Below are 25,730 nucleotides of genomic sequence, written 5' to 3'. Positions count from 1 at the left end.
AATACCATCCATCTGTTGAGGACATTGCACTATTTTAGAAGAACAGTGTATCAAAAATGGTCAAGCCCACATAGGCTCATTCCCAAACCATTTGGCCTGAGGTGTGAAATTTAAATATCCACCACACTGTAATATAATTTGGGGCCAGAATGTTCTCACTTAAATCATCAAGACTAGGAAAACATGGTGGTAATTTAGGCATCATGACACATGTATGTGCCCTCCTATTCTGTCATTGACAAAGGTGCCCATTATTTCATGGTAGGGCCAGTTCAGTGGAGACCCCGAAGCAATCTTATATTTCAAGAGTAAGAAGGGGAAGGGGAAGGGGAAGAAAAGGAAGAAGAGGAAGAGGAAGAAGAAGAAGAGTATCAGCTAAAATATGTGAGCTGTTGAATTCAAACTTAGGAGTTTGAGAGTGTGTGTTGACAGGTAGAAATAAGATTGTGAGCTTTCACTGGTTTAAGCAATAGATTAAGCAATTAAGGCTTTAGTCAGTTCATGGGTGGAGAATCTTTTTGAATTAGCAAATATAATATATGGTGTAATTATTTGTTTGTGGAGAAGATTTCCTTCCAACATACTTCCATAATGGGAGTGACAAAGGATGCACTGAAAAAGTTCCTTCCTTCTTTAGAAAGAGCGGGTTAGGCATCGATGTCTGACACAACGGAGCATTTTGTGGGTCCATACAACCAGTTGACCCCCACTTCAACACCTCATTTGCTCCTCCAATTGCTCTTTAAGTCCTCAGATGTTGATATTAAAGCACCATTCAACCTCTAACTGGAAATTTTTGTTTGTTAAAACAACATCTCATAGGCTTATATTTTCTTTGGTTCTTTGCTACATTTATAGCCCAATTTGCATCTAGAAGATGCCATGATTCTGACTTTTTAATCTCATTACAATCCTGGGAGGTAGGTTAGGCTGAGAAGTAGTGCCTAGCTCCAGAACTATATGATTGGGTGGAAATATGAAATTGTGTCTTAGACCAACACTCTACCTGCTAATGCTATATAGAATATTAGGGATTTCAAAGATGCCAATATATTTTACAGTAATAAGTTATCTCTGTTAGTTGATTAAAGGCTGATAATTAATCAAATAACATTACTTGGACCTGCCATTATCCCTGTTGGAAATGAAATGGTGGGATAAATAAAAAAGCAAGCACCAGCCAAAGGGAACATTTTTCTCCATTCCTGGCTTATCCATCACATCTCTGGGTCTTTTCAATTGTTCTTTTTCAGGAATCTCTTATAAAAGAGAGCAGCCAATATTCCTCATTTGTCTGTGCCATTTCTCTGCTTGTTACTCGCCCAGGAGAGCTTATCTGTCTGAACTAATTGATGAAAAGCAAAGGTTCCACAGGCAGACAGAAAACTCTATCATGTGTCATGATGCATCCTTCTAAATGGCATTGTTTGTGCAGCTGTTCTCTAGAGCTGGCTACATGGTTTATTTTTGGCCCATTTAGGAGGGGGGAAGGCAAGGGTGTTCTTTCAATTGTGACATGAATGATACCAAAGAATTAAAATAACAGTACTCAGGAGATCTAAGGAAGCGTCCTGCAGAAGTCTTCTTGCAATGAATGCAAGATGCATGGAAAGATTTGGGAATATTCGAATAATCAGAGAACTGAACTGAAATGTCAGCCCATGGTTGGTAGATTTCAGTGTGCATCTGCCAGAGGAATATTTTACTTGTATTATTTAGCAAAAGAAAAAAGCAATTATGATTTTTTTTTTTTAATGCCATACAGTATATGCATATTTGAGACAATAGATTTTAGCAGTGGAAAAGAAAAAAATACTTGTTTGGAATCACCTGAAAAACTTTTTCAGAACTAAAGCACTAGTAGGTTGTTGGCATGTTTAGATAATCAGCTACCTAAGAAAAATTTCCAGTTCGCCAATTGTTGGCAGACCAAACGTTATAAAACTTTGCATCCTGTTCTTCCGAAATCAATGGGATGAGTTAAAGGCTTTTTTCCCATTGTTATCGCCAGGAAGAAAGTTCACTCATACAGAATTGATCCAACTATACTAAGGGAAATCAACTAGAAAATACAATGTTTTGTGTAGCTTTTCTTCCATTACCCCTGTTCCCTGTTGGTTGGTTGTTTGCTTTTAACTGTCGCTGATATTTTGAAGTCTGTCTTACATTTATGGCACCTGTTAAAATAACTTTCCCCTCAAGTCCTGCTATGCTACCTCATCATGCAGGAGGTGTTCCTGAGAGGGATGAGTGAAGAACACCATGAGGGTACATCAGGAGTATATATTCCCAGCAGGGTAACCCAAGGCACGAAGGTCATCCCAGCTGCCTAGCTAAAGACCTATATTGGACAGTAGCAATATACGAAGATGCTGGAGGCAGATGATCACTTCAGTGGCAATGCCAAAGGCATCATTTCATACTGCATGGGAGAAGGCAATGGTAAACTACTCCTGTATTTTTCCAAGAAAACCACATGAATAGATAATATGAAGTAACTGACAGTATCGTGCCAGATGTTGGGGCTCTCAGGTTGGATGGCACTCAACATGGTATTGAAGAACAACTGAGGAACATTCAGAGTATTAATGGTGTTTATAACATGACAAATTAAAGCCTTCATGGTGTTTTGTTGCTGGTGTTGTCATGTAGAAAAAGGAAATCAGAAACTGCAAAGACAGAATTACAGTGGGAACATGAAATGTAAGAAACATGAACATGGGAAAGCTCAACACACTGAAAGATTAATTGAATCAGCTACACATTGACACCTGAGGGATCAGCAAATTGAAATGGGCTGGAATGGAACACTTTCAGCCAGAAGATCACACTGAAGCAGAAAATGTATTGATGCTTTTGAACTTTGATTTTGGAGAAAACTCTTGAGAATCCCATGGATCACCAGATGGAGCATAGAACAAATAAATCCAGAGACCTTATTTGAGGCACAAATGGCCAGGCTGAAATTATCCTACTTTGGACACATCATGCAAAGTCCTAGTTCTCTGTAGAAGTCTATAATGCTGGGAAAGGTGGAAGGAAAGAGAAGAAGAGGATGACCAGCAGGAAGGTGTATAGATTCAATTACAGCAATGAAGACTGCATAACTGGGAGAACCAAAGGGTCAGATTGAAGATAGATCATCTTGGAGAAGATCTGTCTATTTGGTAGCTAAGACTCAACACAGACATGATGGCATATAATCAATCAATCAATTAGAGTAACAAAGATAGTCATCACAACATTGCAAGTGATCTTTCAAAACAAACATGTGATTGGACAACAGAATCTGTGTTCTGCAGGTTTCCCTGCTCCATCCCACAGTGATGTTGTGGCTCACACTTGCCCAAGGGTCCAACCACCCAGAGGGCCCCCAAATTCAGCACCACATATTTGAAGCAAACAACCAGAAGGGGAAATACAAGAAATCCAAACTCTGATTTCAAGCATTCATGGCTGTATACACAGCCCCTTTGAGTTTTAGATTTCTGGATTTTGGCAATTCGAGTAAGGAATAGAGCTTGCAGAATATTCTGTATATAATAACATGCATTCCACTTATCACACAACCCACATTTGTGTGCATGACATGTCATTTACCTAATAATGTTATCTCTGTGAGAAATGTATTTCCCAAAAGTTCGCACAACCCTGAATTAAAGCAGGTTTTATTTTGCAAATAATTAATTTCCCTCTTTCCCCTCATGTGTCACTCATCAAATTGTTTTACATGTTGGAAGCAGGAAAAGGCAGTGGCATTTACAGCAAGTGCTTTCTTGGCACCCAGCATAAGGATGGGCTTGTGAAACCTGAAGCATCTTTTGTGTACCATGTGAGTCAGCAGCCAGAATTCATGCTTGCTTATGGATATTGCAATAATTAACAAAGGAGGAAGCCAACAACCAATTGATTTATATTTAGGCATGCCTTCATTCAAATGCCCATATGTTAAGTTAATAATGTGTCTTTTGAATACAGAGGTGGATTTGCAACCGGATCTCATGCACGTTTTAGTTCAATGGGACTAAACATGTCTGGTTTTGCAGCCACTGCCTGGGTCCTTTGTAAGACTGCTATTTAACCTGTCAAAATTGAATCCACTCTTCTTGACGAATCATTTTTTAATGTCACCTGGGGTGACTCCATGTGAGTGGGAAGTGATCAAGGCTAATGAAGTAGAACTGAGCCATTTCCTTGCTAGTGTGGTAGAAAACTCACCCTATAAATGCCAACAGCTGGCGAGAACCCAACAATCATTTTACTTTCTAAAGCTAGCAGGTTACAATGACTAACTGGTCCTCTGTGCCTTGATGAGCCACGAGCAACGGCCCCAAGATTACATCGGTCTTATATATAATATTGATCAAAAATAGATTTAAAAATACACATTAGCAGAAGACCCCAAATATAGAAAAAACTGCTTTAGAACTGATAAGGACACAAGATAACAGAAAAAGAGGTGTGAATATTGCTCAAAGTATGAAGACACCACAGAGACTTTCTCTGAAATGCAACATAACACTTTGATATATGGGAGGTGCCAAGGCTCTTATAGTTACTCTAACAGGCTGACCGTGTATTTACTGCAGAAGGAAGGAGACAGATAAAGAATCAGCATTACTCATCCTTGAACCAGCAGCCTCTGCAAAGGGCATAAATTCTGTGAGTATTTAAATCATTGACAACATCTTGGCACAGTTATAAAATCCCTTCCCTAAAAGAACTATAAGAGAAATATAACTAAAGGTATATAAACTGTCTTTTGGCTGTTTACAAGAACAATTATAGAGAACTATAGTCAATGTAGCATGTTGTACAAATCCAGCCAACTGTGGCTTCTTCAGCAAGCCAGGGCTAAACAAACCAGGATTTAGCCTGAGGTCTCTGCCTACATCACCCTTCAGTCTGGCTGTCAGACAAGTGTGTGATTAGGGCTGATAAATGAATCTGACATCCTATGGGTGGAGTTGCTATAATACTCGTTAAATTATGTTTAAACATTACTTTTCAGGACTGCCTTCATTAACTTCTTTTCCAAAAGTTGCAGATTGTCAAATATTTTCGAGCTAATTAGTTACTGTCAGAGCATTTGCCTTGAAGATGTATATAGTAGTATTTTAAAACTGTCATCTTAGTGTGTTAATTATCTTCCCTGATTAGGGGTTGGGTTTTTTGTTGTGTTGTGTTGTTTTGTTTTCTTTGCTCTAACCTCCAAAGACCTTAAGGCAGTAGAGCTTTAAGTGCAGACTGCAGTCAGATTTATTCATTACTATTATTATGCCCAATTAAACAGCCAAGATGAGGTGATAGGCTGCTTTAAAAAAGCAAGAGTGGGTTCTGGTAACTCTTATTGCAGTCCAGTTAGATCAGATGGGAAGGTTTCAAATTAACTAGAATCTGAGATTTAAAGAAGTAGGAATGGAATAGAGCTTGTGTACTGTATCTTGGAGATTTAAAAGGACATTGAAGAACTCCTTGGTGCTCCCGTTTTATCAGAAGACTGGCTAATTAGTCTTAATTAATTTGTCAAATTTGAATTTAATTACAATCATAATTGGAGCTGAGTTGGAGTTTTTCTTGAAGTTGACTGAAAGCCCTAAGCAGTAGCATAAAATACTTTTCCTAAAGACAGCATGACTGGGGTCATTACCACATATTCAATGAGATTCAGTGTGTTTTGGGAACCAGTCAACCATTGTCTGAACATGTGTGAACTAGGCCATCATGTTCAGCCGGAATATGATCTGTTGGCCATTGTATGTTTTGTGAATACCACAGCTGTGTTTTCTTAGCCTGGGTTTAGCATCTTGTGAAAAGGATGCTGGAAGGCCTTGTAAAAGCATTCCGGGCCAAGGCAGGATCATTTGCTACAGCCATTAAGAACTTGATCCCATCCTAGATGGGATAAGCTACCATTCTTATCACCCCTGGCTAAAGGGAATTGTAGTCTAGCAAATCTAAGATGGCACTAGGTTAGAGAAAGCTGGTTTACATTGCCAAAAGACTCATATTATGCAGCATTACACACTGTTAAGTAGATGGTTGTGGGTTTTAATCATACTAAGGATCACTACTCAAATCCACCAACTTTACATATGGGGAAGGAACTGTCCTGCGGTGCTGTGTAACTGCTTTTCCATTCCTTTAAAAGCTAAGAGGGTGATGATCTATTGCTTCAAGATAGGGTTGAGAAATGTAATTATTCTACAGTTTCAACAAATGGTATTTCAGCAGCAGTATTACCTACAGTGGATCTGGGCTTTCAGGAAGTGCTGGAGACAAACTGCATACACATGTACAAATATATACCTGCCTGGAGATTAAACATTGAGAGATCCTGGAAAAATGATGACTTCACCAATGACATTCACAAAAGTTGAATAAAATATCTGTTAAAAGCCCAAACAAGCGTCTAATAGGGACAGTTATTTTTCAGGGCGAAAAAATTAGGACACCTGGAATGTCGAACAGTCACATCTGAAACATGGAGAAAGCTGCTTCCAGAACATACATTTTAGCTCTAAATACTACAGTTTTGGCTCTACTTCAGTCAATGAAAAAATCATAAAGAAGCCAACGGGAAGTTGCTGAGAACCAGGAAAACCAAGAAAACATCTCCTTCCCTCGAAACCACCCAAACAATGAAGACTAAGCATGTTCAGTAGCTCTGTAATGTCATATGTCAAAAAAAGGTGGTGGAGCAGGTAGAATAGAGTATCTAGTTGGCTAGAACCCCATGTTTGCGATTACGCATTGCGCATTAAGGAAGCCACAGGATGCTTAACTGTGCATTATTGAATAAATTACAGTTAATTATGCTTGCAAAATATATTAAGCCATATAAACCATAATGTCTGGGTTCACACAACTCAGCAAGCCAAAACCAAATCAGCTCCATTTTGCTTAAGCATGACTTGTGAACCAGGTCTCTGCAAAGGCATACCCTGCTGGAAGATCACATAGAAAGCCAATTTGAAGATGCTATGCCTCCTTCCATTATTGGTGCTAAAATTAACTCTATGTCAGGACCGTAATCTGGCAAATTCCACCCTACATGAGTTCTCAATTGCAGAGGAAGAAATTATCATAACTAGGTAAATTTAAAATTAAAATGCAACCCAACCAAAGTATGTGTGTAGCAAAACGTTCAGTGCTACTCTTAATCCTTATAGCAAATATCATAAGGATTAAGAGGACAAATACATTGGTGGAAGTGATTAAATTAGGACAAATACAATTAGGACAAATACATTAGTGGAAGTGATTAAATAATTTAAGTGTAAATCAGATCTCAAAGACCATCTGATGAGAATGCAAAAACCCTATGGTTGAATTCACCAATATTCTTAATCTGTGGCTCAAATTAACCCACGGGGGGGGGGGGGTTGGTTAGCTCAATATACTAACTAATCAAACAAGTTGGGTTTAAACAATATATAACACTTAGACCAATATTAAAAATAAAAAAGTATAGCACTGCAGTGCTGCTATGGTCCTGGCTAAAGATATTATGTGAAGATAGTCTGCTTCCAGAAAATTAATCCACCATAATAATGACTTACCAAAGTTTGTCCAATATGGGTACAAGATACTGAGGGTTTAGACCTTGTTTGTGTGGTATTCATGAGTTAACTCCTTTTCTGTACTACCTGGGTGCTGACTCTGTGGTGCCCCAGACGTTCTGAACATCAATTCCCAGCCAGTTCCACCACTGACCATGCTTCCAGGGCCACATATTCTCCATCCCATACATATATGAGGTTACATTCCCATCCCTTCCCAGAAGTGCAGAGTGTGTGTATGCATGTGTATGCTCTTTAATAATTTGGCCTTCATCAATGAAATTCAAGGAATTCTCATTCTCTTAGAACATCTGTAACAGAAAGTAGATAACATTTCCACAATGCTTTCACTGGGGAGTAGCATAGTTTTTCCAGAAGTTGCAATATTTGTACAATGGCTTAGAGAGCCAGGAAAAGAATAGAAAACATGAGTAGTTACTCTTTTGCATTGGAGTAGCAAATGCATGAGTGGGGGACATGTATGATGTGTACAGAATTTAGATTTCTTTCTCCCCATGGATTGGTGATTGCCATTTATTCATTTCTCTTGGTAGCGTGTCTACAGAAGCATTTTAAATATACTGACTGTGGTTATGGTGGAGTTCTGACTCAGAAATCCAAACCCGATATAATCTCTTCTTTGACTTGTAACGTAAGAGTGAACTGTTAGTAACAGTAAGCCATTCTCTCTCAGCACAACTTTCCAAACTGCACTGGGATAATGCAATGAACAGGTGCTTGTTGTACAATACTCTCTCTCAGTCCAGCTTGCAATGCAGAGGTGAAAATCATGGGTGGAAAGGCAGAACATGTTTACACTTTCATTTCAGCCCCTTTTCAACAGAGAATAGGAAGTTTAATAAGATGCCCCTGTACAGTAGCCATAAATCACATAGAATCTAACTTGCAGCATTCAGCAGTATTCACAATGGATTTTGAAGAGCAGGGTTAATTTTAAAAAAACAAACTATTTCACACTAAATAAGGCAAAAGCACATAAAATCTGGCCATTACCTCTGGATTGGGTGAAGGATCCATTTCCTGGAACAAATGTGGGGGAGGGGGGGAGAGAGGCAGTGGCAATCAATTTCCTGGAGCTTTGAATTATGAATCCGTGCATACCTGAAGCCAGAAATGAAATGAATTGTTTGTAGCTTTCTGTCTTGTTTTGATAGTCTCTAGCTAGCCAGTGAAGAGTTCTTGCATTGGCAGTTCATTTATTCTTTTCTTGTTTATTTCTCTTCCTCCATCACCCTACACGGTATTCACTCAGCAAAGACCTCATTTCTGCCTCCCAGCAGAGCTGATGTGCCAGCAAGCCGCCAGCCCATAAATCTTCCCTTCCCTTTACTTTTCTTCCAAAAAAAGATTTAGCCAAGTTTTTGCCTGGAACAAAAATATGTCCTGACGCTGCTACTGCTCAGACAAGCACAATTAATTAGTGCTTCCCAGTCATTTGTTTCCTCATCTCGTGTTTTCCCTTAGAACATCAGCAGCAGAGAGCCAAAACGATAACAGGAGACTGAAAAAGGATTTTTTAAAAAAAGAAAAAGCTTTAATTTAAACTTTGAATTGTGTTCTGGTACATGCATGTGTTTATCTGTTGTGTAATGCACACACATGCACTCTCACACAAATGTCAAGTTCATTGATCTTGAGGAATGGAAACAGAAGTTTTGCCCAAGTCTGCTCACAGAACAGTATGTGGGAGGCAGGACGAAGAGATGCTGCCTAGGGAACGGTCAGATAAGAGATGGCATAGCCCGCAGCTGCATAGTGGGCAGGGCAAGAGGCTCAGAAGGGACCCTCCCTAGTTTCTTGGGCTGTAAAGGAGATGGGGGTGGGGGAGAATTGTACTTTCAGACTTACAAGATTGATGTCAGCCTTACCAGGCAGACCAGACAGGAAACACGACAGATAAGCTAATTCTACTTTATTACAAAGCTATATTAACAGAAACTTGCAAGTCTGAAAGTACAATTCTCCTGCCGTCTCCTCTACAGCCTGAGAAACTTAAATATACAAGTTTTATTTTATTATATTTTTATCACCGCCCATCTCCCTCATACGGGCGGTTCACAATAAAACAGTTTAATATTTGATAAAATCGTAATAATATCATTAATCTATAAATATCAGTATCAATAAATAAATATAAAATGTAATGAGATCCAAGTAATGGCAGATCTACTACAGTTTTACAGAAAGAAATAGAAAAAATGCAAAATACAAAACAAAAAAAACCCAGGATCTACAAAAAACAGAGCTACCCAACTTCACAAAAAACAGCTCTCCCCCCCCCTTTAAAATAAGTATCAAATGTCAAACATATTTCTAAATCTACCTTGGCGGCAAAAAATAATGATTCTCTAACATTATAAAATATCATAAAATCTACGCTACAGAAAACCACACTGAGTCATTTTTGGATTAATAGATAACCTTGCCTTTCAGCAACAGGTAAGTCACATATCTCTTGAATCCACTCAATATTATTACTTTTCCAGTTGCTCAAAATAATTATTTCTACTATTCTGAACTATACAGTTATCAATGGAACTCATGCCAGCATAGTTGGTCTCACTCATACTATTCTTCTCTAGCATGTTGTGATGTGCGTAGATGGCGTTAATGGTAGACTTTTATGTATCTATCAAATTTATCACCGCCCATCTCCTCTGACCAGAGGGACTTTTATACCTGGAAGTTTGTCATGAACTAGCCCTGAACTCCAGTGGGCTTTGGCAATTATTATTCCTTTTGAGACATTCAAGAAATCTACTCATGGAAGGAGTCAGGAACCCTTGTTGCAAGTCTTGTTGTTTCCACATCCAATCTTGTCCTATTGATGGAAAAGTTCTGATTATCTTCAGCTCAGTGCAATACAGCGTGACTCATAGGAGCCTCCTTTGGTTATGAAGAGCTTCTGATCCCATAAATCACTGTTAACAGAGTTCAAGAAAATGCAAGTACGCCTTCGTGCAAGGCTTCCCTATCTACATAGGGAGATCTGAAAGGAAGGAGTAAGGCTGGAACTCACTGTCCCCATGTGCCTCCAGAAAACTTTCCTTCCTTCCTTCCTTCCTTCCTTCCTTCCTTCCTTCCTTCCTTCCTTCCTTCCTTCCTTCCTTCCGTTTGTTGAAAGAGACAGCTAAAAGTCCCTCTGATAGGAGGTCACCATTGGCCTGCTTTATCGGATAATTGCCAGGATTGCTGAGAACATTGTAGATGAAGCACATTGATGAAAACAATGCCTTTCCAATCAATGGGATTTACTTGCAAGTCAGTATTTTGAGGATTGGGATGCCAGTAAATGAAATGGAGACGGGGAAGGAAAGTGACTTGTTAAAGGTCATACCATGAGTCAGAACTCAGAATAGAGCCTGGGTCATTTGAGTTTATGGCCAACATCTTATCTGCCCAGCTTGGTTAATTGTTTAGCATTAAAAAAACTGTTTTCCTTTTAACTTAAAAGGCAGCTTTCAGCAATGAAGTTTTTCCATTTTTCTGTTTATGAGTTTAAAAACCCAGTAAAGAGAAATGACTTTATGTTGCTTAGGAACATGCATCCTTCTAACTCAGTGTTGGCAACAGCTTTCCAGATTTTCATCTGGAGATTTCCCTGGAGATTCTGGGGAGGTCCTGAATGCAGAACATGCATTCTACTGCCAATCCATGGTTTTCCACTAAACGTGCTAGCTTTCAGGCTAGAACCAAACCAATGAATAGCAAAGTCATTAACAATGCAATTTGATCAGAAGTAGCTGCACTGAATAGAATGTGACCTTCTCCTAAATAAGGAGAAATGTAGCTGAAGAAGAGTCCTCTCATTCATGGCTAACAATGCTGTGCTCCAGGACCATGGCAGGGCAAGGATATGTCCTATGTCCTGCTCTGCCAATGACCTCATCATTCATCGTGTCACTGACAGCACATTATGCCAACTTTTTCTCACTGCCATAGTACTGGTTAAGTTGCCAGCATCTGCAGTGGTTTCTTCTCCACCCTCCACTGCCCTCCTGCGGTTTCAGTCACACTCCCCACCCTAAAGCCTGAGACACAACAAATTCCTCCTTTCTACCAGCTGAGCTATCCAGATTTACAACCCAAGAAGAATGCAATTGTAAAACCATAATCCTTGAAGCTATGGAGGAAGTATCTCCAAGGTGGTACCCGAAACAGATTGATAAAACCATGACGTTGGGAGAGACTGGGGCAGGGAGCCAGATGGTTCAGATCTGAGTTCCAACATGGCAACTGGCAGCCAGTTGATTTGGGAAACCTTGCATCCCAAGTATGGGAACTTCAGCAAAACTGTTCTCCTTGGGAAGCAAAAAAAAAACACAGAAGCACTTCCTTTTTCATGGAATTAAAGGACAAAAATTAGAAAAAAATAAAGATGATTTTTGAGTCCCCCATTGGGGGAGAGGGGTGGTAATATAAATCTAATAAATAAATAAATAAATAATTTTTTTGACCCAGCATAACTTTTTACCTATGTTGGCTATTAAGCATGCACATGCTATTTCTTATTTTGCATTTCCCACTGAGTTGCTGATGATGATTCCACTACCTGCCCTTTTCTTAAGCTGTGCTGAATCTCCCAAACTGCAATCATTCTTGCCATTCTCTTCCTTGAATCCCACCCAAATAGGAAAAGAACCATTAGCCCAAAGGTTTTAATATGCTGAGAAGAGAGACCTTCGTAAAAAAGCTTCCCTGTAATGGTTTCAGTCTCCCGACTTCGTGTGTCTGTGTGTGTGTGTGTGTGCATGAGAGAGAGAGAATGTGTCATTTCTGAGTGTTGTTGATTTATTGCTTTTTAATGGCTTTTGTGGTTTCTTTGGTGCCTTGCTTGAAAAATATGGAGAAATTGTGATAGGCAAAAAAGTTTTTAAGTAAACTTATGCTGTCTCTCTACCATGTTGTTTGCAGAAAAACGATTTTGCTACAATGCTTTCTCTTTTAATAGCATTAAAAATAGCAATGTTTTGCTTATTTATAAGCATTTCTGCTCACATAAAGTATAACAAGGAAAGTGTGCCAGCACACAAATGCAAAAACACACCCTTGTGAATTTATTTGGTCTGCATTTTTAAACACATTGACTTGGTTCATACTCATGGCTCTAAGTACCTGGGACAAAACCCTTCTGTCATGGTTTTCACTCTCCTGTTATTCAGAAAACATACCAACATTCAGTAAAGGTATATATTCCAGAATAAAGTGCACTCCAAAGTGTAGAGGTGTTTCGAGTAACAAATGCATAAAATGTGAGAAATGCAAACAAAATAATGCCCATATAATATCATGCTTTAGGAACAGGACAGAACTGAATTTTTCGGTGAACAATATCCAAATTTCCCATGGATGCATGTACTGTTACACTTCTGTGAACAATTGTAGTTGTTTTTTTTCTCCAGCATTGAATTTATTTCATAATAGCCTCTAGTATGTTGATTTTTGAAGCTGGCTATGCTTGCCAATAAACTGTAAGTTTCCTTTAAAAAAATGAAGAAAATGAAATGGGGTTTATAATCTCTCCAATGAAACTCCTTTAACTTCAGTGCTACAGATGAATTTCCTGAAGTCCATAAGTGCTTCTTTCCAGCTGGTAAGAAGGTGACTGCCTGCCATGCATTGATGCTCTGCCCCTTGCACCTTACAGTGCTAATTCCCAGGGAGCTGAAGGATGAAAATCAGAGCAAGTGGCATGTCGGAGGGTAGAACAGCTGCCCAGGCCTTAACTAGTTCGTATGCAAACTGCATGTCATCCTGTTCCAGTTTATTATTTTATGCACTTAATTGGAAATACACGGTGGCCCGTTCAGGACTGAGAGCACTGGACAGGGAGGGGGAATTCTAATATTTCCATCACCTTTATTTTTCTAATAAAATCCTCTCTTTCTAACCCCTACCCCCCGTCTGTTGGTGCCAGTAGGTGATTACTTACAGTGCAGCTTGCTGCTGAGTTTGGAACATGGTTTTTAAAATGAAAGTAGGAAAATGAAGGCCCTATTTCCTCCACCCTATCTTCGGTGGTCCCCATCGATGTGCTGACAATTAATCAAATCTCCATCAAAGCAGAGCTGGAATTTTAAAGATGAAGCAACCTGCCCAGCCAACGCCTCTTTTTAACGCCTTTCCTTCTGATGCTTATTTCCCAGGCTCCTCTTCTCTCCGGGCTTATCCACTCATCTCTGTCATCACCAGACAGCCTTCAGCAGTCTCTCACTTCATTCCTGCAGTGAGCACCTCTCAAGTTCTCTCACCGCTCCCACCTCCAGGAAGCACCTGTTCAGAGACCCAAGCCAACGAAACTCATGGAAGCAGTGAATCAGAGACAGAGCAGCCCACCCTCCCCTTGAAAAAGCCTCGCCGCAGTCGGACCATCTTCACAGAGTTGCAGCTCATGGGACTTGAGAAGAAATTCCAAAAGCAGAAATATCTATCCACACCAGACAGGTTGGTTGAGGAGAGATGGGTGGGGGGCAACCCAGCTGGTTAGTGGTTAGGGAAGGCAGTGATGCTTTGATGGGTATCCTGGTGCTTTTAGAATGGCTTGGACTTCTACTCCTATCAGCCTCAGCCAGCATGGGCAATGGCAGGGGACCATGGGACTTAGAGTCTAAAGCATCTGGAGATCATCCAGGGGTTGATCTCTGCAATAGAATGGTTCTAAGAGCAAGATGTTACTGAGAATGATATACCTCTGTCAAATTCCATGTTATGAATTCAGCCCCAGTCATTTCTGCCATCTTGGCATGATAAAATTGTCTTCTGAATACTCCAGCTTTGGAGAATCTCTGAAAGGGAGTTGAACTCAAGGCAGAGTCAAACTTTGAGATACTAGCAGGTGTGGCTACATTGGACACCAGTACTAGAAGAGGCATATCAGTTTCTGTTTATGAAGTGAGACCCCGTGGCTATTAAGAAGACAGCAGAAATCCTGCATGAGCCAAGATGGGATAGTTGGGATAGTTGTCATTATAACATAGAACCATGACTACTACTCTGTGTTAAATCATTCAAAATAATGGATGGGTGAGGAATGAATTGTGATTGCAGAAATGAAAGATCCCTTAATCCCTCTACAACATGTAAGAAAATTGGAGGAAAATGAAGTGGAGGGACACTTAGAAGCAAACATTCTTAGGGATTTAAACCATTTCTCTCTAGAAGTAGGATTCCCTGTTGTCAGTACTTGACTGAAGATTTTGAGTAAGTTACCCCTCAAAGTCCCGCATAGCCTGGAAGAGTTGGAGTTCACAAAATGAGAATTATCTCTAACTTTCCTGGGTACTCGTATAATCAGCAAATCATGGGGCTGTTTGGAACAGTGGCCAGGGGTATCTTAAGTATTCCTAGGAACTGATTAGGATCTTCCCCTCCATACATAGCTCTGTTCTTGAAGGCAGGAAGTTGGACAGGGGGCTGACCTGCAGCCTTCAATTTCTGTTATCTTTGATGATTGCCTCACACTGCCTAATAGGTAGGGCCCATATATGTCATCTGAGGGAACAGTTAACAGTGAACAAATAATGTAGAAGGAGAGTGTCTTTTTGTCTCAGTTACAATTTTAACAGGTTAAAGGGGGAAAAGTATCTTCTACATTTACCATTTGAAACTAAGATGTTCAGAAGTTCTAGATTAATTTAGATTAGTTCAAGTAGAACATCATGTACCAGTAGGAACACTGATTTACACTTGAAGGACAGAGCAAGCTATTTTACCATGCCATGGAGTGGAGAAAAGACTAACAAGGCAGATGCTTTAAAATACAAAATACCCAATTTTAATCATCTAAGACCAGCCAACATTTTAGCTTCATCATGTCATTGTTTCAGAAAGGAAATCCCCTGCAGGATTTAGTCTGTTTCTCAAGCAAGAACTGAAGAGAGGGCTGTCTTACAATAGAGTGGGTCTCTAGCCCTGCTCCTCTCAGCTGTTCAGGTGCTGAGTGGACCATGATGGCTTCTAAGCATGTGAAGATGAGTCCGCTCTTGTCTGAGGGCTTGGACACATAATCGGATCCAATTTCAAAGCATCCTTCCCTTAGAATCAAAGGCTACATGAATAGATCATGTCAGTGGAAAATACATACCAGGCTGTGAGTGTGCTTGATACATGCATGCTTGCCAGCATGGATTTATGGGCAGTGATACTTAGAAGCTTTTCTGCTTTGAAAGGGGGAATCAAATTATTTCCACTAGCTGAGAGTGAATGTATGCTGTCAGTGGAGAGTGAATGTAAGTTGATAGAGAAGGAAACTGGCTATTGGTTTTCACTGTTGGGCAATTGTTTAATAGTCATGACATGACAACAATCACAGGATTAATGATGGTATGAATGGATTTAAAAAATTAAATTGAAGGTGTGGGAGTTTCATTCTGGATTGGGTTCTGGATCCTGACATTCAGAACGGGAAAGGTTTAATCCATGCCCTTTTTGCACTGGTGGAGGGGAACCCTCTGAATGAAGCATAATTTTGATTAGTTTTAAAGAAGAATCAACTGTATCAGAGAGGGAAAGCATGTTCATCCAGGCTTGTGCATGTAACGGTAATGCCATAGTTTGACCTCATGTCCTAACTACCTCTGAATCTTTGCTTGGCCTTAAACATCAGAGGTGAAGAAGCATGTTCTTTTCAGACCTTGCTGAACTGTAACTCCCAAGATCCTTGGAATCCCATCAATTCCAAGATCCCATGACATCTGAGGTTGTAGCTCATCAACATCTGGAAGGCCATACATTCTTCATCTGTGTTTCAAGTGTTTCTGAAGCCCCAGCTTCAAGATCTGTCACGGACCAAGACCTTGCTGGCTGGAGAATTCTGGGATTTGAAGTCCACCCATCTTAAACTTGCCAAGGTTGAGAAACACTGTATTAGATTGTCACAGATATTGCTGTGGCACACCCACTGAACATCATGGAAGAACCTGTGGAACACGCTTCTCTACATAACTTTTTTGCATAGCTAGCCCTAAATTATTAATAAAGCTGGAACTTCACAAATATTTGATTCCATTATTTTAAGTGTTGGCACTATTTCTAGAGGCCTCTACTGCTGAGAGTTGAGAAGGCAAAGAACAAGTTCCCTGATAATGAGGGTTTGTTGAAATATGTGCCTTGCAAAACAATTGCTCCATTGTGAATATGCCCCTACTCATTTGTAATTTGGGAGAAAAGGAAGGACACCAGATGGACCTGATGTTTCCTTTTTTTTCCCCCTTAAAAAAGCCATAGTGCCCATAGTAGTGCGGGGGGAGGGAACCACTTTCATCTTCTTCCTTCTTACAAAGATAATTTGACCATATGAGAATTAGGTGACCATGCAACATTGCATGATCTAGTAACCATGTCAAAAAGAAAGAAGATAAAAGCGATCAGCCTTCACCTACTATGAGTGCAGTTTTTTTTTAAAGGGAAGGGGGGAGATCATTGGCCAATCCCAACCCAGAAAAGGTGGTCTTATCCAGCCAGCCACCCTCGATTCTTCACAAAAATCCATTTATTCCCTTTAAAAGTGGCAGGAAAAAAAAGAACTCTATCTAACATAACAGCTCCCACAGAGAAAGGTTCCAGTTTACTTATTATTTACTTAAGCCATATATATGGCTGCCCAACGGGAACCCTGAGACTCTAGGTGGCTTACCAAAAAACCTTCAGAAATAAATACAGATGAACAATTCCATTAAAATAAAAGCAAACCCTTAATGGGCTCTCAGAAACTTGCCATTACTACCCTCCTCTAAATGAGGGATGAGGACTCCCATCATCCTGGCCCTGATGTCCAAGGAAACAGTCTGGGCTCCAATTTGGTCCAGCATCATTTCAAGCATTAGAATGACCTCACATGGCTCGTTGGGTGGCCCTCTTGGTCACATTCTCAGGCTGTTGCCACTGCCTGAATTGGCTGGTGTTAATATTGTTCAGCATCATACATGACTAAGCCTGATGAGCAAGTGCAGTTTTTGTGGCTTTTTGTGTTTGTTGCTTCAGTTTCCAAGGCAGCATGTTTTCCACTGGCCAGCAACAAATCTGAAAGGGTTATAGGTAATCTAGCCATGGCAGGCACGTGTTAGCTGGCCCGAGAAGACTGATCTGACACATTTCCTTTTGGCCAATGGGATGGGAAGGCTTTTCCCCAGTATGTGATACCTTGGGAACCGTTTTCTTTTTTCTAATTCAAAAAGGAAGGAGCACGTGTATTTTCTCAGTGGGCCTCTCCTTGCCACTGTAGAATGGCCCAGCTAGATAGGGCATTGTATCATCCAATTTCTTAGAATATTTTCTGGGCAATGGTTACAGGTTGGAGATTATCATCTTGATCATTCTCACTGCCCTAAGATGTATGCTCATGGTTGCTAACTTAGGTGACTTTAAACAAGGGTTTATTATTTATTTATTTTATATCCCGCCTTTATTTTTTTTTTATAAATAACTCAAGGCGGTGAACATAACTAATACTCCTTCCTCCTCCTATTTTCCCCACAATAACAACCCTGTGAGGTGAGCTGGGCTGAGAGAAGGGACTGGCCCAGGGTCACCCAGCCGGCTTTCGTGCCTAAGGCGGAACTAGAACTCATAGTCTCCTGGTTTGGGAGAAACCAGGTTTCTTGCCCAAACTGGCAGATCCATGTTCTAATTCAGTGTAAGTGACTTCCCATAATCCAGCCTTTTACAAGACTTTTCAGTTAGGTTCATACAATATGTTAGATTAGACCAAATGTTGTGTTTGGGTAGTTTCTGGTTTATTAAGTATGGGAGCCCACCATTGTCTTACCATGTTGTATGAACCAAGTGATCACATTAAGCTATAATATGATGCCTTTGTTTGGACATAGCATGTTATGTGAACACCACACTGTGTTTTGTTAACCCAATATGCTAAGTTGTATGAACTCAGCATGTATAAGTAGTCACTTGTTTCCAAACAAAGTACAAATGCCTCTTCCTACTGCAACTAAGGGACAGAATGTATTGTTTATTCTGGGAAGCCCATCTTAAGAGAAAATTAGTTAGGAAATTTTAGACTAATTCAAAATCATTTATTATGCAACTGCTGGTGCATGAAACAAGACAAGGTGCATCATGCTTGTTTATGTTGCCTTCACACTGTTTGTGTTCTGGTTCATTGATATTAATCACGGAAAAGGCATAACTCATGGGCAGCACCAGCAGGTTTCATTCAGGTGTCTTTGTTCAATGAGTTTCATGCACTTCCCTCTGACATGCTGGCTCTGAAGGCTGATTAGGTAAACACAGCACTGGTGTTAGGGGAAAACCCTCTGTCTTGTTGTTGCGTTAGAGAAGACTGTGCTGGGTGAAAAGCAGTCAAAAGCATGGAAAGGCAGAAAGTAGAACAGGATCTTCTAGTAGATCTTTATAACTATCAAGAGATTGCCCAGGGTTTCCAACTCCAAGTGTTTTATTTCAGGAAGGTAAAAAAAAATCTTCTGCCATAGCTATTCTTGCTTTCATTTTTCTTGGCCGTGTTTGCTCCTTACCCCTAAAAAGAAAGGATTAATTGGTGGCCCTTGGCCAGATCTCTGAGGCGTTGCTCCTTTCCCCACTAAATAGGTTTAACTTTTTAATTCCCAATTTGTCACAACTGAGAGCCAGATTTTTCCTGCATAGGCAGCTCATCAGTCACTCTCTCTCAGCCCTACTCACTTCACAGGCTTCTTGTTGTGGGGAAAATAGAAGGAAGAAGGAGTATTAGGTATATTCCCCACCTTGAGTTATTTATAAAAATAATAAAGGCGGGATAGAAAATCAATCAATCAATCAATCAATCAATCAATCTGGCTTCTGGATGTGCAGTGGAGAACTTGCTTTGCCCACCATTTTACACTTAACTTGGTGGGCTCTGGCTATTTTTTTTTTAAGTGGATCATGCAATTCTGGAGTTTGCCCAGTAGACAAAAATACCTTTTCCTGTTTTTGTTTTAAAGGTTTAATAACAGACAAAAACATGTTTGAAATGGCAAGCTGCCCTACTACCTTTACGGCTTCTTGAAGCGAAGACTCAAAGAACAGAGCTCAGAGACCATCTGTTGCCCACTAGCTCCCTTTTTTTATGGCCTCCAGAGGCCACTAGAAAAGCTGGCACAAAAAAGTGGAGCCCTCTTTGACAACTTTGGAGGTTGAGCAGAATTAAGGGGTAAAATAGGTGTTGTATACCTTTGAGTTACTTAAGATACCAATTCAAACTCCTGGAACCCCTCCCCAGCATGGGCCCTGGCCTCATCCAGTTCTGGAATGTGGTTCTCAGCATGCCACATAACATCCAGTGCAGCTTTTGAACTAGAGGAAGCTGCGTATTCCTTTCTTACAAGGTTATTGTAACCAAAATTTTAATTCTGAACAGGCATGATGCAATTCTCATTGTGTAGCTTGATAGCAGAATTTGTAGAATGGTGCATCCCTGCTGAGAAGTAGATCTAATGCCTAGGACTGTTCAGTTAATACAGTCCTAAGCAAATTAACAGCACAGGCCTTTGCTTGCTTTCTCAGACTAAATTCCTACTGAGTTCAGTAGGACTTGTAACTTGCTTAGGAAGCCTATCTTCTTTATAAAAGTTTCTTTAGACAATACTGCGGTCATTGCTCTTGTCTGATCATTAGTCATTGGTCTTCTCTGGTCATTAGTCATGACCAATTAAGCCATTGCCCCCTCCCCCCCAACCCACCCAATACTGTATGAGCCATTTGCTCGCTTTCAGTAAGATGCAATGTAATCAGGTCTTAGCAATGGATGGTAATGTCTTGCTTTTCTTCTTGTTCATTAATCTGGATACTGTCTCTTCTAGGCTGGATCTTGCCCAGTCACTGGGCCTAACTCAACTCCAAGTGAAAACTTGGTATCAAAATCGCCGGATGAAATGGAAAAAAATGGTAAGCATTTACTGGAGCTAGTTGTTAGATTTAGAATCAGTTGAGTGACATTGATAGGAATGAAGCTGACCCTGAGTAGCATATCAGTTGACTTCAGGAAGTCTGTACCAAGCATAATTAAGTATACATGATTCCAGGGTTCTCTACAGGGTATAATCAAAAAGTCAAGATGGTGGCCACAATGGTGCAATCAAAGCTCTGTTGGTAAAACACACATAAAAATGGGTGGTGTTTTGAGTGCAACATCTTAATTTTTGCAACCCTAACCTGCAGACACAGTTAGTCCATGACAGCTTACATATGAAGTTCCACCTTGTGCACTGGTGTGGTTTTGTTTCTAGTCTCCAGAATTCACACAATAATAAAATAAATACATGATGGGATGGAATGGAACATCATGGAAAATAGCTGGCTGCCTGGAGCACCAATGAGTGGCATTCATGGCATGGGAAGAATGTTTTCTATTTGCATCTAATTGCACATTTGATTCACCTTTCATCAAACAGTGCATCTATCAAAACTCTTCCCTGAATTTTGCCATGAGTTTCTCCTGCCCCCCAAATAACTATAAAATACGTATTTTTGCATAAGATGTATGTATCAGAGAAAATAATAGTTGAATATGTAATAAATTAGGGGAAATGGCTTGCCAAATGTGTATAATAGACAAAGGTGCACAGAAATGTTAATAATGAGGGGGGGGTTCTTAATGACAACCAGTGTAAGACAGAGAAAAATAAACTTAAGATGAGGAAATGGAGAAACAGAGAGAAATCAAAATCAACCCATTCACCTATCTGTAACTTGGACTGTAGAATCTCAGCATAGCGACAACAACTTCATTTATTTTTATTGCAGGTCCTGAAAGGAGGACAGGAAGCACCCACAAAGCCCAAAGGCCGCCCAAAGAAAAATTCCATTCCCACCTCAGAGGAAATTGAAGCAGAAGAAAAGATGAACAGCCAAACGCAGCCAGAGATCTTGAAGGAAAGCCAAGCAGCTGAAGACTGCAGGTTGACCAAAGAGCAGTTGGGTCCCTCTTCAGAAACCGATGGATCTCCTAAACACATAGCAGAGGCATCTCCAGAGCTGACAACCTCAAGTTAAAAGCTACCTAAGCCCCTGAGTGGACAATGCATAAACTGGGTTTCCCTGCACTTTGTGCCTTAAGAAATCAACTGGTGTGGTAGGTGACGGTGAGATGAGGACACTCAATGTAAACAAGGATGATTTCTTTCCTCCCAGTGTCATGTGTACACCTTCCCCACAGATATTCTGGAGTCCAAGCTCTTCTCCAAATAAAACTGCATGCTTAGAGATTGGAGCTTCCAAACACACAAGCAACTCAACTCCTCATAATTCTGTGAGAAGAAGCTTTTTAGGGACTTCAGCATGCTGAAGATACTGGTTCTTTATCTTGCCATAATTGTTGTTGTTGTTGTTGTTGTTATTCAGAATGCTTTAAAATGGATTCTAAGCAGCAAATACCAAAGACAGAGAGAACAGGATTCCCACAGCTGTTTTTTGTAAAAGTGCCAATGCAAAGCATTTTTCATGGGTTGTTCAAAATATGGGGATGTCAGTGGTCTACTATTACACTGACCAGAGAGTTGTCTTGGTGCCAGTCAAGATAAATACGAGTGTTGCTTTTGGAATTGTGAGTCTCTGATGAGCTAATTTCCCAAAAGATCATTTAAGCCACCAGGAAGGGGAGCAGAAACAACAGTCTGAGGAAGAGCTGCCCCAGCAGAAAATATATTGATTTGATCCACAATGATCAGGGGCTGCTTTTAGACACTCAGTAGGCTGAAGTTGCAATCCAGAACTCTGGCTGATATGCATAGCTCCAACCTGGCTCCTCTTTGCCCCCATCATATTGTTAGTACAATTATATTGTACTGTATGGAACAGGTATGTTTTGACAGAAACCAGCATCAGAGGTTGGAATTTTGAGGTGGATGTCAAGGTCCTCAGGTCTCTGGGGATGGGAAGTGACAAATCTGAATGACACTGCTGGCCCAACTTTACTATCTACCCAGTTTGCTTTTCTGACTAGAAAAGCAGTGACAAGAGGGAGGTGATCAAATAGCATTCTCCAATCCCCTTGTACTTTCTACCTAGACTGTGGCCCAGATATGACTCAGTAGAAGAGAGCTAGTGTGTAGGTATTGGAGACTGGTAAGGGATCCACTTGGGTATAAATATGCCCTGAAAAGATCTTGCACTAGAGTCTCCTGCAACTGGAAGTGATCGCTGCCAGGCTGCACACATTTCTCCTAGAGAATCCTTGAGCCAATGTGTACAGCTGAATGCCAATGCATGCAATTTAATGGCATCTTTCAGCAGAGAGAACATTGTTGGACCTCTATAGCAAGTCCGCCCTTTGATCGTCTGTAATATTACCCTGGAAATGATACAGAAGTTAATAGGAGAGCAAGTTGGGCTCCAAACAAAGCATGAGGGTCGCTCTGTGAGTGAAATGGGTGGTGACAAAATTCAAAATATAAATTAATAAATAAACACATCAGCATACAGTAGTTCCTCAAGGGTATCTGGGCAATGAGCAGTTAAGAATTTAAGCTGCTCTCATCAAAAGCCAGCTTACCCTTTATATTTTCACCTCTGGCCAGTTTATCTTAAGGATGGGCAACTAGGATTTTTCTCCAGCCTCTGTTGCCCTCTCCTTTTTCCTTTGTAAGTTTCTTCCATTTCTGAATGAAATTGCAATTTTAAACAGTGCCTCGAAGTGTGCATTGAAATGGTATTTGAAAGCTTGTTTTTAAAAATATTATTTTCTCTTACACACAGTTTGTATTTTTAAATGTTTGTTCCCCCAAAGCCAGGGCTTAAAAATATTTGTGATGCCTTTGTGCCAAGAACTATATTAAAGTGTCTGGGGAGGGTAGAAGCTTGGGAGTAACTGAATTCTTACCTATGTGCAAATGGACAAAACAAATATCAGGTTAGTCCCTTGGATCTGAATTTTTCAGTGTAGTTCTTACTGGAAACAACCCAAACCCACAAGCCTATCTAATCTTTCTTTGCATGAGAAGGAGGCAGTAATTGCTCACATGTTAGAAAATGTCATCACTTATTCAATTAACTATACCCTTCTAAGTAATGAGCTCCAGCGAAGAGTTATGCTAGCAATACAAGTGATGTAATCCAGTTTTTAAAGAAAAACACCTGTGAACCAGAAACACCTGTGTCTTGGGTGTGTCATAAAAGTCAAGATGGCACCCATGACTGTCTGATCAAAACCCTACCCCTATTTTACATGTGTTGCACATCTGACACACATAAGGAAAGGGCAGGGTTTTGATCATGTCATTGGGGCTGCCATCTTGATCTTCTTGAGCCTTCGGTGGATCACCTGGAGCCAACATTCAGACCAGAACAATATAGATTAGCTCAAGTCCTAAATTCCAGATCAGCTTAGGGAGAGCTTTTGTGCCCATTTCTTTCCATCAACTTTGGAAGGTTCCATTCATTATTACTGCTGTTTCCTACCTTGGAACCCTTTCTCCTGTTTTGCAATGCACTTCAGGGGAGGAGCACTGAACTATCCTTGGCATCTGCAGGAAAATAAGTCATGAACCTGAGCAGAAAACTTTGTAGGAGAGGGATGGCATTTTATTTTCCAGTCCTGTGTGCCAAAGTTTCGATAACCATCTTGTTTCCTACAGTCTTGTTAAAGGGTGCATTTTTTTTTGCCCAGATGCTGCAAAGAACTGTATCAAGATAACCTTTATTTTTTAATTAAAAAATAAAATATATAAAGGAGTCAATGGAATCTTTTCTCTCTCTCTCGACATCCAAGCTTACCTGGAACAGAGATCCTTTTGTATATTACTATTTTATGTGGTGCTAGCTACTAGCTTAGCTGGCTTTAAAAAGGGTTGGACCAATTCATGGAAGTCCTGGGAATCAATGGCTATTAGCCTTGATGGCAGTGGGACTGCCTCTGAAGGCCATCTGCTGGGAGACTTACGGGCCTCCTTGTGCAGTTGGCTGTTCACTGTGAGAACAGACTGCTGGACTAGATGGGCCAGAGGTCTGATTTGGCAGAGCACTGCTTATGTAACAATAAAAATCAAGGAAGCATTAAGCACCCATTCCTGATTTAATCCATCTACTACTTTAGTTTAAACATGCATTTTAGAAGGTTCAGAGCCCAATTCTATGTGTGCTTTTGCTAACAGTTCTGCTGGATGGCCTATGCTTTCCCAGCTCACAAGGTGCTTTTCATGAATAAGTGAATACACTACAGGACATAATAAAACCACAGAAACCTGAAATTTGTACAAACCTAGAAAAATGCTTGATGTCAAGTCAACCTATTGGTCCTTCTACCTCACTGCTGTTGACCCTGAATTCTTAAGAATACTTCTGGGGTCTACCTGGAAGTGTCAGAGCAACACAGAAGCTTCTTGCACACAAACCTTTCTGATCTACAGCTATAGTGAGACAGAAGGTAACTAATACTCTGCATTCCCAATGTACTTGAAAAAGCATACCACAGCTTGCCAGATAACTCCAGACAATAATGGTGGTATCAGATAAAGCCTTGGAGAGCATTGAGTTGCACAAAGTATATGTCATCTTGGAGAAGAATCTTAGAATATGTTCTATATTAGAAGACAGGTCTGTATGGAAGGTCGTAGTCATGGATCGTGTAGACCATTAAGACTACAATCTTATACCAATCAACTCAGAAGTAATCTGCATGGAATTAAATGGGGGTTACTCTTAAGTAGACTTATATAGGACTGCAAGGAAAACTTCTCTTTTATCATCATTTGCTGCTCCCTTGTCATTTCTAATCTGGTCTCCTTGGCACTGAAATTCTAATTTTTCCCTGCCTCTGAGTTGGGTTCTTTATTGGAACAACATTTTTCTTAAATTGTTAATGATAATTCTTTTCTCAGATACTGTATATTACTAAAGGAACTTTAGATCTTCTCCTTTAACTCTGAGATTAATCATTGGTTCAGGCTGCACTTCTCTCCGAATCATCTCAAGATGGAAAGAGTTTTGCAGGTGAGGTCCCTGGCCCCATAATTCTCATTTAGCTCTTGGAAACAGTTAACAGCACTAGTATCACTATCACCTGATAATTGATAGATCCACATTCTCGTTGACTTTTCAAACACACATTTTCATGATGTGAAAAATGTGTGCATTATGTGTAGGTGTGTGCATGCAGGTGTATGTATGTGTGTATTTGGCTACAACTACTACTGCTAATTATTATTATTATTATTATTT

The 25,730-nt window shown here is 40.2% G+C and overlaps 1 protein-coding gene across 1 annotated transcript in view; it reads left to right on the top strand.

Annotated features, from left to right (window-relative positions):
- BARX2 (BARX homeobox 2) overlaps positions 1-24,241 on the top strand; it is a 43,446-nt gene extending 19,205 nt beyond the window's left edge. Inside the window, exons 2-4 of the mRNA XM_063311218.1 lie at positions 13,730-14,027; positions 20,378-20,462; positions 21,321-24,241. Coding sequence (XP_063167288.1) covers positions 13,730-14,027; positions 20,378-20,462; positions 21,321-21,569 — 632 coding nt within the window. The 3' untranslated portion in view covers positions 21,570-24,241. The remainder of the gene's footprint in view (positions 1-13,729; positions 14,028-20,377; positions 20,463-21,320) is intronic.
- The last annotated feature ends 1,489 nt before the right edge of the window (positions 24,242-25,730 follow it).

The sequence above is a fragment of the Candoia aspera genome, chromosome 9 (assembly GCF_035149785.1).
Source record: "Candoia aspera isolate rCanAsp1 chromosome 9, rCanAsp1.hap2, whole genome shotgun sequence".
Taxonomy (NCBI): Eukaryota; Metazoa; Chordata; class Lepidosauria; order Squamata; family Boidae; genus Candoia; species Candoia aspera.
Note: the sequence above shows the minus strand (reverse complement) of the source record. Positions and strands in the feature narration are given on the sequence as shown.